Source organism: Diadema setosum, chromosome 14 (genome assembly GCF_964275005.1).
Source record: "Diadema setosum chromosome 14, eeDiaSeto1, whole genome shotgun sequence".
Classification (NCBI taxonomy): Eukaryota; Metazoa; Echinodermata; class Echinoidea; order Diadematoida; family Diadematidae; genus Diadema; species Diadema setosum.
In genome coordinates, this window is record NC_092698.1 from 34952488 (window position 1) to 34970555 (window position 18068).

The 18068-nt window shown below is 37.5% G+C and overlaps 1 protein-coding gene across 5 annotated transcripts in view; it reads right to left on the bottom strand.

The window, feature by feature from the left end:
- The window catches only part of LOC140237718 (paired amphipathic helix protein Sin3a-like), a 34118-nt gene extending 16983 nt beyond the window's left edge, over positions 1-17135 (bottom strand). For 4 of the 5 annotated variants that reach the window (XM_072317644.1, XM_072317642.1, XM_072317643.1 and 1 more), the window contains exons 1-6: positions 17043-17135; positions 3935-4171; positions 2923-3061; positions 1955-2139; positions 1444-1609; positions 383-568 (exon numbers count right to left, since the gene is read on the bottom strand). In XM_072317644.1, coding sequence (XP_072173745.1) covers positions 383-568; positions 1444-1609; positions 1955-2139; positions 2923-3061; positions 3935-4125 — 867 coding nt within the window. In that variant the 5' untranslated portion in view covers positions 4126-4171; positions 17043-17135. Of the gene's footprint in view, positions 1-382; positions 569-1443; positions 1610-1954; positions 2140-2922; positions 3062-3934; positions 4172-16635; positions 17004-17042 lie in introns of those variants that run through there. The other variant, XM_072317641.1, reaches the window with a different exon arrangement.
- Positions 17136-18068: the final 933 nt, after the last annotated feature.

Consider the following 18068-nt stretch of genomic DNA (forward strand, 5'->3'; position numbering starts at 1 on the left):
ACGGGAGTCCACTGTATCATAACACAAATTGTCTAATTTTCAGACAAAGGAGCAAACCTGCAATGAATACTGATCCAAGGGTGTGAAAATTGGAAAGCAGTGGATTACAGTTTTTCCTTTACATAGTGCATGGACCTTAAATTTTAGAAAAATCTTTAAGAATGTGTATGTTTATATCAAAACATGTCAACATAGGATGATCACAAGTACAAATTATGACTATTTGTAACTACTTGAAAAATTAACACATCACAAGTGGTTACTGGACATCTTCAAAAGAGGTTTACATATATGTTAAAGTGGTACTGTATGCTGTGTATGCAGCTCCAAAACATTTCACACATGCCATACTTTGCAGTGTCAGAGAGACAAATTTCCTTACTTTTGTGACAGTTGCCTGTCCGTACGGTCCTGGCAGTGTGGCCTGTTTAGCTGTCTGGGACACTGTCTGAGGCTGAGAGCCCTGTGATGGTGGGCCTTGAGCCTGACCTATAGCTGATGGACCATGGGCCCCTGCAGGCCCAGAGGACTGGGTGCTAGTTGGTTGCAGACCAGTAACTGTCAGAAGCTGAGAAAATAATAGAAAAAAAAAAATCACTATACAATGTAGCACTGCAATGTATAAAAGAGCAACTATCACAGTATGAGACAATTGCATAACTTAAAAAAAAATAGACCAAAAAAAATTCTTATTACTCTGCAAAAATATTTATCACAACCATGCAAGACATAGTAAATAAAAAAGAAAAAAAAAAGGTTTATGATACACAGATGAAAGTCAGAAAAAAATATGAGAAGGATGAGAATAAGCACATTTTTTTTTTGATATGAAAGCTGAGAGACACTGGCAAATGCTCTGGATATTGACTACAAGGCTTTGGAAGTTATGCAGACTCCGTTACCCTTGTCCCACTTCACTTTAAAATGTAAATTCATCATATCTGTGAAAATTCCATGTGTTTGGTGGTGCCTGGATGAAATAGAGTTGTGCAATACTTCCACTGGTTTTCATCACATGTAATTAATTACACCATATACATACTTCTGTGAGTGTGCAGATTTACTAAATGATGAGTTTTATTATCGTATGTCTGTCTTTCAGTTACTGTATGCATACATTTCCATTTTGTTAACAAAACTATCATTTACAAATAAACATGACTTCAGAAAATGAAAATGAAATTAAAAGGAAGTTTCAAAGAGAACGTTTCTCATTTCAAAAAGACATGGTTCCTATCACGAAAGTTCAAGTAGGCTAACACATGCAAATATGTGAAAAGGAAACTCCTGAAAGTATACAACAGTTTAGGCATTTATTTTGCAATACATGAGAGCTATGTCTGTAAACCATAAGTCATTCACTGAGCAACACACATAGCTTTTATACTGTAACACTATGCCAACACCTTCACTTCACTACTTTTTACTGTACATGGTCCATACCTTTGGTGTTGGGTGGGCAGGGGTGCTGACATTGATCTGCGAGGGGTCATTGGCCTGAACCTCAATCTTATAGCCTGGCGGCAAGAATGTGTTGAAGCCCACAATCAAGTCAGGATGGCCTTTAAAGAGGTTGGACACACGGTTGATGACACCTGGTGTATCGATGCTGCAAACAAGTACAAAATGAGTAAAGGTTTTTACTAAAACTATACAGAAAATGTAGTCTTGACTTTCACATGGGAAAACAGCTGCATGAATGACTGCACAAAACCAAGCAAGGAAAAAAGGTGAAAATGGACTTTTTCATGGCTATTGTCTTTGTTAGTCTGAGGTTTTGATTCATCCTGATACACAGAATTCCCAAAATATACATACTATTTCCTTCCTGTTGAAAACTGCCAACAATGTGACAGCTTACATGCTTTGAATCATGTACAAACTGGTACAATATTCATCCTTGAAAATGTTAAGATATCAGTATGATGAAATATAATCCTGAAAGCATTATCACCTCTGTGACTTGAATTCCTTCATAATGTCCAAGAAGTCATTGTAGACCTGGGGCTGGCTACCAAACTGGAGCTTGACCTGATCCAGGTAAGACAGGGCATCTTCAACCTTCAGTCTCTGGTACTGCTGCTGCTGTTGCTGCTGCTGCTGCTGTTGTTGCTGTCCCTGGACTTGAGCAACATGTGCCTACAACACAAAATAGCATCCAGTTTGCCAAATTCCGTATTCATTGTGACCAACAACAGGGAATAATTTCCCTTCTAGAAATGGAACAGCAATTTTAGTTGATGGACATAAATTTTGAACAAAATGATGGACAATTCCATGTAATGCAATTGCCAAACAAATGACATTTTGTATAGCCATTGTACCAAAATGCAAAGCAAACTGCTATGTGATACCAGGAAAGTCATTCCCTGAACAATATTCAAATCAATTCTTGCTATCTATTGTGATCAACATCTGAAAACCAACAACGAGTACCTTCTACTTGGTTTCATATGAAATAATGTAAGTTTTGGTTTAACAAAAAGGTATGCATTGACAAAGAAAAAAATACACACAAAAAACATAATGAACATTACCTGTCAAGTATGAAAATTTGGCAGTCAATCACATTATGAAATATGTGACCTGCTTTAGATAAATACAGTCACTCATGACCACTCATTCCTGTTGACTCATGGAGAAGAAACATACTCCACCTTATCTAAATAGTCCATTAGATCTGATATTTCTGGGGTAGGTTCCAATGATAGGCATACAAACTACATTTTTCGTTATCTTCATAATCATTACTTCTTTTTAATAACCTAAACATTGTCATTACCATCATCATGATCATTATACAGTGTAATTGTCTAGATCGTCCCTTGTGGACAAGCCATGCATATGAAGTAAGAATTTCTGATCTCTTCCATTAGTATAGAAAGCAGTTCTCTAAACACACGTGAGGAACAGCTACAGTACCTGGGATTGTGCTTGAGCCTGATGAATGGTCTGCTGCTGATGGGCAGCTGCCTGTTGAGGGGTGGGGTGGCTTGGATGGGGGTGGGGTTGATGATGAACCCCACCATGGTGGCTCACTGGCTGCCCAACAGAAGCCACTCTGTCCAGATCAAACATGGCAAGAGACTCATTTAAATACATGCATGAAAACGTGATCAAAATGTATCACAGAGAAGTGTAGTATCTTAACCCTGAAAAGACTTAACATTTTTTTTTTGCCTCTGGGAGGGTGGGTGGGGCTCACATGTCCCTGCAGATCTTGTGAACTATGAGCTCTGCACACATAAACATTAGCACATGCATCAATCAATATACAATGAAAAGGGTTATGGTATATACTTGATTAATTACATTTAGTCTACAGTTGTTTTAATAACTTAATGAAACTTAATAAATGCATGTTGTTGTTTTTTTTTTGAGGGGGGAGGTGGACATATTAAACAAAATCTCACAAATGCTATTTTACTTTTATTTGGTCATGCACAATACCCTCAGAATTGATCACTGGACATAGCAGTTATTCCCATATAAAGAGAATTAGTGTGCAGATTTTTAAACCATCAATAATTCTTTTTTTTTTTTTTTTTTTTTTTTACTATTATCCATGTCATATGTCTATCTTTGGGTTTGTTTCCTTTTTAAGTACAAAGAGTAACATGAGACGTAAACAGTGTCTGATCTCACAAATGTGGAATCAAATATGTGCAAGAACGCATTTGGTGTAAATAACACTGGTAACATGGTAAAAAGAAAACCCAACACTTCGCTTAACATCAATGAAAACTACTGTTTGGACAAGTGGAACTGGATTTCACATTTACACTGTACATTGCTTCTTGTTGTTAACCTCCTTTCAGCATTACAATGCTGCTCGTCGGTGTTTTGATTTTTAATCAGTGATTCAGTTTATGTAATTTCCTAGTCTGCATCTGTGCATAGCTTACAGGAAAGGGGAAATACTGCAAGAACTTACGAATAGCCAGGCATTGCTTGGTAGTGTAACCCACTGGCCATATTCTCAGATACACCCTGCTGCTCAAAGACGGGGACTGAGGGTGCAAGAGGCACACGCTGGTTGCCTATCACCCTCTCCACTGGCGCAGTCGGGTTGACTCGCTGGGGCGGGAACGCACTCTCTTGAGGTTCCACACCAGCACGTTTCATTCTGTTTTGACACTGGTCAGGAAGAGGTGCGAGGGCTCCTCTGCCACTACTCCACGGAAGAGGGAAAAGTTAAAAAACAAACAAAACAACCAAAAATTTATTCACATTCTTACTACATAGGACTGGAATCTCTCACTGGCACAGCCATCTCTTCCAGTGGTTTACACCGGCACCTGCAGTGCATAGTCAAACTGTCCAATTCATGAAAGACTTAAAGGGGATGGCTAGTAACTGATCAGTGGGAATGCTGGGGATGATTGTTCCAATCCTTGTGGGATTCATTTAAGAGTACATTACATGTATATATCTATTGTTGTGTGAAAATTGTTTCCTTCAGAATGGTCTCATATTCAAGTAATGTGAAGTTCGATGTTTCCAGGCTAGCATGCTTGTACAGTGACGGGGCGATCATTAACGGCCCGTTAATGATCGCCCCGTCACTGTACAGGCATGCTAAGAAACATTAAACTGCACATTACTTGAATATGAGACCATTCTGAAGCAAGTAATTTTCACACAACAATAGATATATAATGCACTCTTAAATGAATCCCACAGGGATTGGAACATTCATCCCCAGCATTCCCACTGATTCCCACTGATCAGTTACTAGCCATCCCCTTTAAATATTGCGAGGTAATTTGCAACGCGTCCATCTCCCAAACGAAGCTACCCTCCTATGCTCGTTCTTATTATCAACCATCCTGTACATGCATAATAGAGAGGGTGACATCCATACAATTTTCTGAAAGTTAATTAAGAGAAATATTTATTGCACTACGCAAAATATAATTCTCTTAAATTATGTCTTGGCACTGCGAGCATAATAGACATTGAATAAATTGAATACATGACATTGAGCTTAATTAATACTGTCAATGATCTTTCAGCCGAGAGCCGGTGAAAAATTAACATGAGGCTGGCAAAAAATTTTCCAGAGTAAAATTTTGATAACCCAATGTGGCAAATGAAATTTTAGAAATACAGTAGAATTACATGTCGTACAATCACATAATGTAGAAATACAGTAGAAAAGTATCGAATTTGTAGAAATACAATTTCACAGGTGTTTACCTCATCATATAGCTTACAAGGATACTGCTTCCTACAGTGTGACTAAAAGAATTTGAATTCTGCGGGGCAGGCATCAAGATGATGCATAAAACATACTGCTGTACACCCGCCCGCATCAATGCACTACAAGGCTGCAGGGCAAACTGAACCAGCACTGGCCCTTACAGCATACAAGCTTCACGTACAGCAGTGCATTTTTTTTTTCTTACAACATGTAACCATTAACTCAATGTGGGGAAAGCCAAAAAGACATGAATAAAAAGCCGTATTTTCTATCAGCCAACTGATACATTATCACTTTTGAATTTTGTAGTGCTAATTCTTTGAAGAAATGTATGTATGTAATGAGACCCACTACGTACATGGAAAGGAGAATCAGATTCAATACAGTACATGTACTGTATTTCACAAAAACATATATTCCATATGCTCCTCTGCTGCTCTACAGTATTATAAGGGGTGGGGCTTTTATATATACTACATTTCATGGCATTACAGCAGCAAAAGCATATTCATCAAGCTGAAGCGATTGCCATAATCATCTTACAGTCTACCAAATGAGTACATATGAACAAATTCATAAACCGTAGCTGACTACATTGTCGTTGCAAATAGCAAACCCATATATGATGTGACATAACACAAGGTCATCATGAAATGCTAGGCAGTGTTCTATTCAAAATCCAGTCTTACTGCGCCTCAATAACTATTCATACACAAAATGTAGTTCCTACAGTGCCTGTTTGCTGCCATTACACATTCAATGTACAATGTAAACACAGATTGCATCCTTAACTGCAGGTTTACAGATGTTGGGGAATTTTATGGGAAAATGCATACAACATGTACAGTGTACACTGTTGTAGCACTACAATGGATTTGGGATCTCTGGATAGTCTACTATTTATGGCATGTCTATAGACACATGTGTGTATGGTGTGCTCTACCCAGAATTATTAGAGAGCAACAGACTCACTGGAAAGCCTAAATGATCAAATCATGAAAAGCAAGCATCAAATTGGGTAAATTAATGACTTATGACAGAAGGCATTTTCATTATTAACTGAATGAAGTATTTAGAAGTCAAACATACTGTATGAGAGCGTAGTTACATGTATGTGTTCAATATTTCGATGAAATTGACCCTTCTATACCTACAGTTAAACTCGCCTAAGTCGACGTCGCATATGTCGAATAATCGCGTAAGTCGATGATTTTAAAAAGTCCCGATTTTTCCCCATTGACTTACGTGTATTAATTCACTCACAAGTCGAATTTTGTAAGTCGAATACTCGCCTAAGTCGATGAAATTCCAAGAACACTTTCGCGGAAAAACCATTGAATTCACTGTGCCTAAGTCGAATAAGATTTTATTGTGTAATAAATCACTGTCATTTATTATTCATTATTTATTACTCATTATTATTTTGTTTGTCAGATGAGTTTGAGGTGACAAAAAAAATGATCTAAAGTATCAAAATTCAAAGCGATCGCATGCGATCGTTGAACTCTCTTCGTGTTTGGAGGTCTGCGCGCTGGTACAGCCCTGTCAGCTGTCGTGCTACGTACGTACAGGGACTGGGCTGTGTATTGCTCCACTCGCAGTAAGGCGCTCGTACAGTACACATGCGTTCATTTACATGTACGGTATTATTGAACTTGCAGCGTAGCTTGGCATTTGCAGCGCTGTGCAGTGGAGTGGTATGGATGAAGCTGCTGAGTTTTCAAAGCGGAAAGTAGGGGGAAAGTTACGGGCACGGGTAAATCAGAATTGCACCTCTACACGCATTTCAAGACACGGTATGGTAAACTGGAATCAATCACTGCTCAAATATCGTTCATATTCACTTCCCCAAGGTTTAACAAGTTTGTAAAGTAATCGGACCTGTGCCAATACTAATGCACTGTCCATGCAAAGTTAGCCGCGGCCCTGCCGGGCGACCCGTGCTGCGGCACACCGCTCCATCTCTCGGCTCCAGAGTAGACAACATACATGTACATTATACATTATGTACGTGTGGTGTAACTGTAAGTCGATTTTTTTTCGACTTACGCACAAGTCGAAAATCGCCTAAGTCGATGTGTTTTGCTCAGTCCCGAGAAGATCGACTTATGCGAGTTTAACTGTATATAGACCATTTGCTTATGGGTTCCTTGTGCAAACGAATAACACAAGAGTACATTAAATATATAACATACATTATTCTTAATGAAATAACACTGTTGGAGGTTTAAGAATGCCATTTTATTTCTGCAAACACAAATATTCTATTGCACTTTGATGTCTTTAAATATTCTGTCCAAAGAATGAAATATGACATACACTTCAGTTCAGAAGAATGCACTGGCAGTAACTACAATAAGAGCAGAGCATTGTAATATGAGCATGGTATGCAGTCACAGAAGTAACTTGGGCACTCAAGGCAACATACCTGACAGACAGATATGCAACCAGAAAAAAGGGAAATCCTTTCATAACCTTTTCCCACCATCCTCTTCATTCTACACTCCTTCCCACTACACCCTTATTTTGGACATGCTGCAACTTATTTACATAGTAATGCATCAAGCCAATTTTTATCTACCTAACCTAGCTTGGTACAACTACAGCACAGGAGTCAGTCTTGCCCATTTGCCAGCAATTCAATGCACTGATGTTATCTATGTGTCGTCATTGGCCTGAGCATGTGACATGAGGGAAATACCCTCCTTTATATTCATGCACTTTAGTGCTTTTTATATCTGGGGAGTTCTCACAACACAGGAAAAGACCCATTATTGCGAATACTCACTTTGTACAGTACCTCAACAACATTCGTAAATTTGAATTTAACTGCCATTTACATGTATTTCTTCTTCTTTCTTTTTTTTTTTTTTTAAATCAAAACCTTTTTCCTCAGCTGAATTTGAAAGGAGAGTTAGACAGCTTCAAGTAGCCAAAAAAGTAAAAACAGAGACTGAAACAAACACATCCAATTGAAAAAATTAAAGATACATTATCAGCTCCTCTTAACAGCACTGTATGGGAATAACAAACACATCTTTCAGCTGTTTGTGGTGGTTATTTAGTCACAGCAAAACATGCTTACATGTACCTTTACAGCACACATGGTAATTCAACTTTACAACCAAAATCCTCTCTCTGAAGTTGAAAATTAAACTGAACAAAAAAGCCAAAGGAACCATCTCATTTCACAGTCAGAATATAGCCAAAATGATATGTTTTGCCAATTATTCAAATTCACAACACCTTAAAAAAAGAAACAAACAAGCAATATAAAACAAAATGAGAAAATAACTGAAGGTTGGCTTGATTACTTGTACAATAGCATGTTACATCAGTCTTTGAACACCTACAGTGATGTCTTCTAGGTAATGTCTTGTTGTCTTGAATACTAGGACACAGTACATGTAGTACACATGAATGTGACAAATTTACAGGTCTCAGTATATCATTGATGCCAATTGAGCAAACACTAGACCATATGCGCATATCATGAAGCATGATACATTGTACACTGTGTATGAACAAAACCAGAACTCATGTCATTTTATTTTCTTAATCTATTAATAACTACTGTAGATCGGGATGATGGTGCACAACATACTCATAGTCAAATAATGCCTGTAAAAGTCCTCTAATCTGTATCACTTGTTTCTAGAATACACATTCGAAGGATTCAATAAATAATATATTTCATAAATAACAGTAAATATCCCAAACTGGCATGATGAAGGCATGTTACAATATTGTGTGTGTGTGTGTGTGTGTGTGTGTTTAAGTTTCAGTACAGACCAGGGAACTACTGTACATGTACACTGTAGTACGGTTTAGTATCCATGTTTATTTCATGTACATCTCTTCATACATTCCATGAGAGAGAGAGAGAGAGAGAGAGAGAGAGAGTGGGAGGGTACAAATGAACAATAACAACAACAACAACAACAACAAAAGACAGAGCATTTGCATTTACAAAGATAAGTGTGTGGGGGACCTGGATAAAGCAATCTTGAAGAGAGAAGAACTTCAATACTATGGAGAGAAGAGAAGGGAGTGAATGATGTGCAAAACCGAGGGAACACAGTTGAGACTGTTCATGAATAATTGAGAAAGAAAGGAACAAATTGAGCATAGTACAGAGAAATTGAGATAAACAAGAGGACATTTTACAGACGTTCACTCATAATCTCAATGGACTGTATGCATGTGGAGACTGACTTGTAGAAACCACAGATTATATACTGTCGAATTTCGCGAGGGCCAAGATTTGCGAAATTAAAATGCACACGAAAGTTCTTGTTTACACTAATGCAATGAATGTTAGAGGCAACTCGCGAAAATTTCATGCCGCGGAAAAGGCCGTTGGCTCTAATTCGCGAAAATTTCATGCCGCGAAAATATTGTGTTTTACAGTACTGTGTTCTGTATGTTGTGAGGACTAGCATCTGTTTACTTATTGTTTTAATTTACGTGTAAATTCTAATCATGCCACATGCATACATTGCACATGTACAGTATGGTTTCATGTAAACCATGACTACAACTGTATTAATAAACTGTTTACTCTGCTTCATACACTGTATTTTCAAAGCTGGAGTGTAACTGCACAGTTAAGAATGACATTGACAATGATGGTTAATCTGGGAGTACAGACAGGAGATGAGAGAGAGAGAGAGAAAAAAAAAAGATGTCTGTCCATGGTTATCAGTGTACCTATTCTGCAGATGTCAGTACTCCCACATACTACCATATATTCAAAAACAGTATTTCGTATCATCATAGTGACAAGAACAAAAGGATTTAAAGATAAGATGTCATGATAAAACACATGGTAATGGTCATGATGGCTGTTTGTCTAATGCCATAAAATTGCTTAGCTGACATCCATACAATTGATTCCAAATACCAGGACTGAATAATGCTAATCAAACTTCAATTTAAGTCCTAGAATGTAACAATTATATTCCTGAAAGCTGATAATGTCCCGAGGTCACAGATGAAAAGGATCTACTACACCTGGTAAATGTCACAGGGTTATGACGATGTAAATATTAGTACTTGTAATGTCTATGATATGAGCTTTTATCAATTTCATGCTACAATGAGCTAATATCTGTTCGAGAGCCTGCAATGTTAATTTTATCTCCTCCTTTCACTTGATTTCTGCTATGAAGCTTAGCGATCAAAGAAAATAAGCAAATCTCGTACCTCAAAATGTATTTCGTAGTCACTTACAGATCTCTTTTATCTATTTTGGATGCCTACTAATGTGCCTTAAAAAGTAATTGGCCTTCAATTAATAATACTCTGAAAGCATCTCAAGAAAAGGTTACTGTATGCGCACCCACAAGCTACAATTGAATGCTGGTAGGTAATCCAGAATAACAGATTGTACACTGTACTTTCATTTCAATACAAAGTCACGATTCCTTGTGGTAAATCACACATGTGCTAAATCACATAAAGAATGGAGAATAAAAAAAAAAAAAAAATTTTAATGTGGAAAATGTTTATCTGTATAACGAGTCAAGGACATACAACCTTAGCACTTAACTGGTCTCTGAAGCATTTAGAACAGGGTCTTCAATGCTAGTGCTAATAACATGACACAAAATAAAACGGTAAAAGCACCTCCCCTTTTGCACATGCTACTGTACATGTAGGATTGAACAGCAAATGCTAATAAATCAAACATCAAGTAAAATTCTAAAATGGAAAAATTATTTTCTTGAATGCTGATAATGTCCTGAGATCAGAGATGTAAGTTACCTGGTAAATGTCACAGGGTTATGACGACGTGAAAATGAGCACTTGTGATGCCTACGATATTTCATGCTACAATGAGCCAATATCTGTTCAACAGCCTAAAATGTACATATATATCTCCTCCTTTCATTTGATTTCTGCTGTAAAGCAAAGAAAACAAGCAATTCTCATACCTCAAAATGTATTTCATAGTCACTTATGGATCTCATTTATCTGCTTTGAATGCCTTATGAGTACATGTAAGTAACTAATTGAATTGTGTAAAGTAGCTGGACTTCAATGAGTGATGCTCAGAAAGCATCTCATGAAAAGGTTACTTTATGACCCATACAGTGTATACTGTATGCTGTGATATATGAGTACTGAATGTGCACCCACGGGGTGCCATTTGAATACTGGTAGGTTATCCACCATAATAGAGCTACACTTTACTTTCATTTCAGTTATCCACCATAATAGAGCTACACTTTACTTTCATTTCAATGCAGTCATGATCTTCAAGTGCTAAATCACATAAAGAATGATGGGAAAAAATATGGACATACGGACATATAAAATACGTCAGGGACATGCAATGTAGATCACAAAACTTGGATCTTGCCTATACATTGTTTCTAAAAACAAACAGCTTCTTTCACATGATTATGTTTTTCAACAAATGTCTTTAAGCACAATACTTGTTAATGTATATCCTACGTGTACACTGTAAAATGCATTTGAGAATCGATCTGCTTGGTCCTCTCGTTACAGCACTTTGAAGGTCGAGGTGACGTTTTGAAGGTATTAATGGCAAGGTACTCCTCCCTGCTTTTCATAGTAATTAAGGGAGTTTTTCTCTCATCATCGCCTTCACCACTGTCGGCAAACAAGACCACTGCTGTTTAGTCAAAGCAAAATTTCCAATTGAAATTGCTTGAGCTTGAATGTGTACAATTTTGATCTCGAGCCAGAGTCTGTCTGGTGCTCTCAAGGTATCGCTACATTAGTTTCACTGGTGGTTACAAATTTTTTCTTCTTCTCAGATTATAGGATATAAAGAAAGGAAAACAATAATAAAACATTTCATCGAGGGCAACATATATCTGATCTCACTAGTTACAGTAGTACTTTCACATTTGCAATTTGGGCCAAACAGACTCTCAAGGAGATATTGGCTTCACTCTTTTATGGTTCATATTCCTTTCCAATCTCATATGGGGCGCCATAGTGCCATTTACAAGGGCTACATCCTGAGGTTGTTGACAAAAAAAAAGGAAAAAAATAACGTGGTAAGATTTAATTTTGATCAAAACTTTCATCACTTTTCTAGATATTGATGACAAATTTCATTTGTATTTCTATCTGTTTTTGCACGCTAATAACCATTTGGGGGGTTTGTTTAAGTTTTACAGGCATGAAGCAAATGATGCAAGCTCTTCATCAGGATTTTGTGACTTATGCATTGTTGTGAGATTTTCATTCGCACACGCTATAACTAGTATAAGGCTTGCTATTAGATACAATTTGTAGCCCAGGTATTGTGTGAAATACCTGTAGCGCTACCTATTGTTAACGCATACCTGTCAGTTTGAATACCGTATTGCAGTCGCTGCCGTGGCTACGTACTCGTTTGCCCAGTGCCACAACCTCAAACAAACATGAGTACATATCCCGCAGGATATAAACTTATAGTACAATTCTATAGAATGACCACATTGATTTACAAAACAGCACCAGACAAGGACGTTGGTTAGACACATGTACAACATGTGGGTACAATGTAGCTACATTATCTACAAACCTTTCTTACAACTTTTTGCAACCGCCTTGCTTTGCATGCGTGATATACAAATTGTACATGTACAGCAATACAGTTGTAACTACCTACTCAGTACTGTGCAATGTACGTGCATGCAGCCAGTGCTTAAATACTATTTTCGATACCCTGGACCCAATAATCTAGAAGCAACAAAGTGAATATTCATAAATCATTATAATGCACAAGACGAAAGTCACACACAAAATTTATACACATTGTACTTTTATAAGTTCAGTTGATGTTTTGTCTTGGTTCAGAAGTCACAGCCATTTGAAGGATATTTCCCTGACATACAGCTGGATACTTTTATGACAAACCCAGATAAACAAAAGTCTTCCTCAGCCTGATGGTCCCCTTTAATAACTCATTATAATTAACCTTGGGGATTTACATGTAAGGCCTTATGGGAATGTTATGAGTTAATGACATCCCCTCCTCGAAGTGATACATTCTTGCCCCTAATATCACCGTTTTGCTGTGACTTTGATAACTTTCTTGTTTTAGATGCAATTTTCAAACTTCTACTATTCTGTTCAATTGATTACACTTTTTTTCCCTAGTCTTTACACCCGGGGTGAAATTGTGGTGAATAATAATCTGGCAATATGCATACATTTCTATCTTCGGAAAACAGCTCATTCACAAAGGTCATATCTTCAAACACAAAGATAAAATGGTACCAGAGAGCATTCATAACCCTACACCATTAAAGACCCGCTCAAGAGCCCTTCACACACGACATACTGGTACATGCCATACATTGACATGCAACATCAATTTTTTGATTGTGTGTGTGTGTGTTGCATGATAAAATTCTAAAATGTGAACCAGCCTGCAGGTTTACTGAAGTATCCAATTCCTGACACCACACATACAATTGTACATGTAGTACTACTGAAGGTGCATCTACTTTTCCAAGAGAAGAAATTCCCAAACACGATATCTAGTCAATCTACTTTACTTTTTTTTTCTCTCTCTCTCTCTCTCTCTCTTTTTTTTTTTGCGAATCGGGACTGTATGACAATTTTGTGAGTGATTAAAATTGCGATCATAGAGTACAGCAATAAACAAAGAAATGTATATGTGCAAGTTGCACTAATGTCAGGATCACAGTTAATATTTTCGTCTGTTGTTTGACTCACAAAAAGCATCTGATTTGCAAAATCTAGGGAAATAAAAACGACACACAACATACAATGTATGGCGTCAGCTCAGAGGGGGCAGAATTTTCTTCCCTCATTATTTTGCCCAAAGGGTGACACCAGATGATCATGATAAAGCTTGGAAAAATTTTAGCTGCAAACATGATGGGATTGCTGGTGTCAAGCATGGAGCATGTGCAATACAACTTCTGCACGTCATCTTATTGCTATGAAATTTTGTAACCATAAAAACTGAAGAAACGCAGCAGGCTGCCGAACCATACAGCATGTTTGTGCCATATTTTCTCATCTCTCAGTGGGTTTGAGTTTGTTTCCCTACGATGAACGCTGGTAAAAAGGTTTACATCGTAGTGAGCACAACATGTATAAAATAATGTACAGTAATTTAAGTGTCATAGGGAAATAGTTGATTACAAATGAGGTCTCCACAATAATTCTCTTGCACATGGCACCATTTGCACACATTATTCACAAAGTGTACTGCAAAGCAAGAAATTCTGGTGGCATGAAATTTTCACAAATTGGAGACGACAGCCTTTTTTGCCACAAGCAATTTTTGCGAATTGCCACTGGAATTCAATGCATAATATACAGTTTATAAAAGAGCTTTCATGAGCACTTTAATTTTGCAAATCTTGGCTCCTTTTCCTGTCACTAGCTACTGGCCAGCATATTTTCATTACAAATGATATTGCCACTAGATGGCTTGTAGGCCTAATATATAAATTATACCTCTGTTACAAAAAGCAATCTTGTATGAAACTGTATATTAACAATATTACATTTTCACCCTGCAAATAACCATCCCTGGTGTCAGGCATTCAACTCTTAATGAGAAGCCCTTTGATACTGTATAAGCTGCTATTTTCAAGTACAGATATTTTCGCAAATGAGGTTACAGACATTTTAGAGAGATGTTTTCGGCACTGACGCTATCAAAAATGCACTATTCCCCTAGCACATGGCAACATTCTCGTTCTTAAATTCGCGACCTAACCATGATTCGTGAAATTAACGAAAATTAAACCCTCATGAATATAACAGCTTTAAACAGTTCACAGAAACTTGCACTATCATCGCACTGGTAACATGAAGAACCCAGAGGATGATATGCACATTGTAGGCCTAGGCTGCGGTATGGTCCCACCAGCTGTCTAATTTTATTGCTAACACTCCAGCAAATCTGTGTTAAATCTACATGTACAAAGAAACAGCACCTACATCAAGGACTATTGAATATAATGTACAGGCTGTAGGGTCTACATACACTCCCAGTGTACAGTACACTCCCATGAGTCCCAGTGTACATGTAGTTGTACATATGACATGTACCATACATAGGGCCTACATTGTACACATGTGTACCAGTACTTGGTCAAATCAACATAGTAATAGTATTGAAGACTTTCTCATTCATGTTTCATAGAATTGATGAAGGAAAAAAACCCACTTATTGTAAGTACATTCCCTGACTAATGCTCTACCATTTGTGCCATGTCATGATGATACTCAGCCTACACTGTACATGTAACAACATGGCCCTTTTTGAACAGGCTAGATCATTTTACTCCTAACGTTACAGATGGTGCATACACTTATAAAATACTTGCACCACTTGTACACTACAGTCTTGACTAGATAATGTGAAATATCTAACATGAGCACAGATTTAGTAGGTCCTAAAGCTACTGCTATTTTCACCAGTGTCTGAAATGTTCATAGAAGTCTGTAAATTTCTAATAATCTTTCAAAGTATGAATATACAATGCCGGTTAATCTCTTAGAAAAATAAAACTGTGTGGGAAGCTAAGTCTCTAAATCTGCCTGCCGCACTCGTTGATGTCAGCAGCATAGTTGTTGCTGTGTCAAATATGGCCGACGCAAACCATCAGGTTGAGCAAGCATGAACCATTTTAGTACAGGTATAGCGAATAAGAGTAGCATTTTATTGGTTATATATCATCTTACACTTCATATCAATGTGCTGCACAAAATACTCCTAATCTAATAGAAACATGACTACAACAAACCTTTTTTTTTTCCACCTCATGTTATTGGGAAGAATAAATCTCTAAAATGATAAGTTGCACACGAGCTCAATTCCCTCTGAAAAGCTGATTTGATATAACACCCCTGCAGATTCAAAATGGTTTCAACCGATAAACAAAATCCAAGAAAAACCAGGAAGCCGTAATCAGCTCCGTTTTGAAAAGACATTATGCATTTGTCAATTGGATTGCAAATAACAAGCATTATACAGTGTCTTAAGCTTCACCTAAGTACATAACATGATCCTTAGACTTGAGAGTACGTAATGTACGCATATCTCCAATTTTCACAGCCCAGAGAGCAGAATACAACACTCGAAAATCGCGCACCTACTGATCTGTGCTGTCCTGCGTACAATCATTCTCATTCACCCATTGTGAAAATGTGCATACGTTGTGCGTCTTTTGCGTCCATCTACTACACGCCGTATCAGATTTGGGGCACAGCAAACATCAGAGAGAAAAGCATTTCGAGTGAAAGCGATTTGGAATACATTCATTATATTACACTTCAAAACCTTGAGATACTTACCTATTAGATACATACATACTAGACATTCACTTAGTAGAAAGTGAGTGCAAAATAGCTTGCGAAGAACAACGTAGGACGATTTACTTTGGACATGGTAAGAACGGCACGCATTTTCGAAACGGGCTTACCTGTACAATCCGGTCGAATACCACCCTCCTGATCATCAAAACATTGACTTTCTGGCGATATTTTACCACCTGTGTGAAGTGACAAAACTACCTCTCGAAGGCTGGTGTTTACAAAATTGGATTGCGGAATGGAATTTACCACAGCTACGGCAAACTTTCTGGCAAACATAAAAATATGAAGGAAAACAAGAACTGGTTGATCACTCGACCAGCTGGTCGTGTACGGTGGAACCTCGCAAGCAGTGGGGTTTACTACGCGAAACTCCGGTGACGAGATCCAACGATCTACGCTCACAATACCAGCAGATAATATTCACAGGCAATCCTGAACAAAATATTCCCAAGAATACACTTCACAGAACAGTAAATTTCCACACTTGAACAAAACTGAAAAAATGAATCATTACCGGTGAAATTTATCCGATGTTAAAGATTCCGTAAGATATTAGCACGAAGCTGACAAGGCCTTCTTCACTCCCGTATTTAGCTGCATACCTAATTTGCATATATAAATGAAGAGATGACCCCAAACGTCATTTCGATGTACGTCAAACAACCAATGGCAGTCAAGTATTTAGGCAGACGAAATGCGCGCCCTACGCCCCCTTTCCTTAACAAACCAATCAAATGTAACATTTTCAAGACGGCAATCCATGTTCAAAGCACACGGCGCGATACCGTAGCAGTAATGCTACAAATGACACAGACCACGATGACAAGTATTCGAAGATTCTATTAGTATCTTAAATCAGATCTTTGAGCAAAACTATGAAGTTAACCGCCAATCATGCATGATTTCTATCATATTCATCGAGACCTGATAATAGTTTGCCACTAGCTAGGACAACTACATGTATGTGAAACCATACATACATGTACTTGGAGGCTGGACAAAGATTGTGGTCTACCTACATGGTAAGATCAATACAAAAATGTACAAGACTAAAAAGCCAAGACAACTACTGTACTAGTATAACATAAAGAGAGAGAGAGAGAGAGAGAGAGAGAGAGAGAGAGAGAGAGAGGAATATAATTATATCAGTATGTAAATGCAAAAGTACATCTAATAGAGGCTGCATTGTATGTGGGTGTGTGTGTGTGTGTGTGTGTGTATATATAACTCAAAAGATTTGATTATGGTAAATATATATTTGCTTTTGTTATATTGGTATATTCACCATATTTTGTATAAACATTTCATGAAGTGGGACTTGCAAGATATACATTGATTGAAAAATCAATACTCTTATGTATATCAGATATATACCTAATTTCATTGACCCACTTTGACAGAATGAGCAAAATGTATCGTCACTTTCAAAAGAAAAAAATACAGTGACTTCCAACAAATACTAATGCGCAGAACCTTTTGTGCTATTGAGGAGCCTTCAATTATTTGTAGGTTGTTCATTTTTGTGAATGATAGTTGGCTT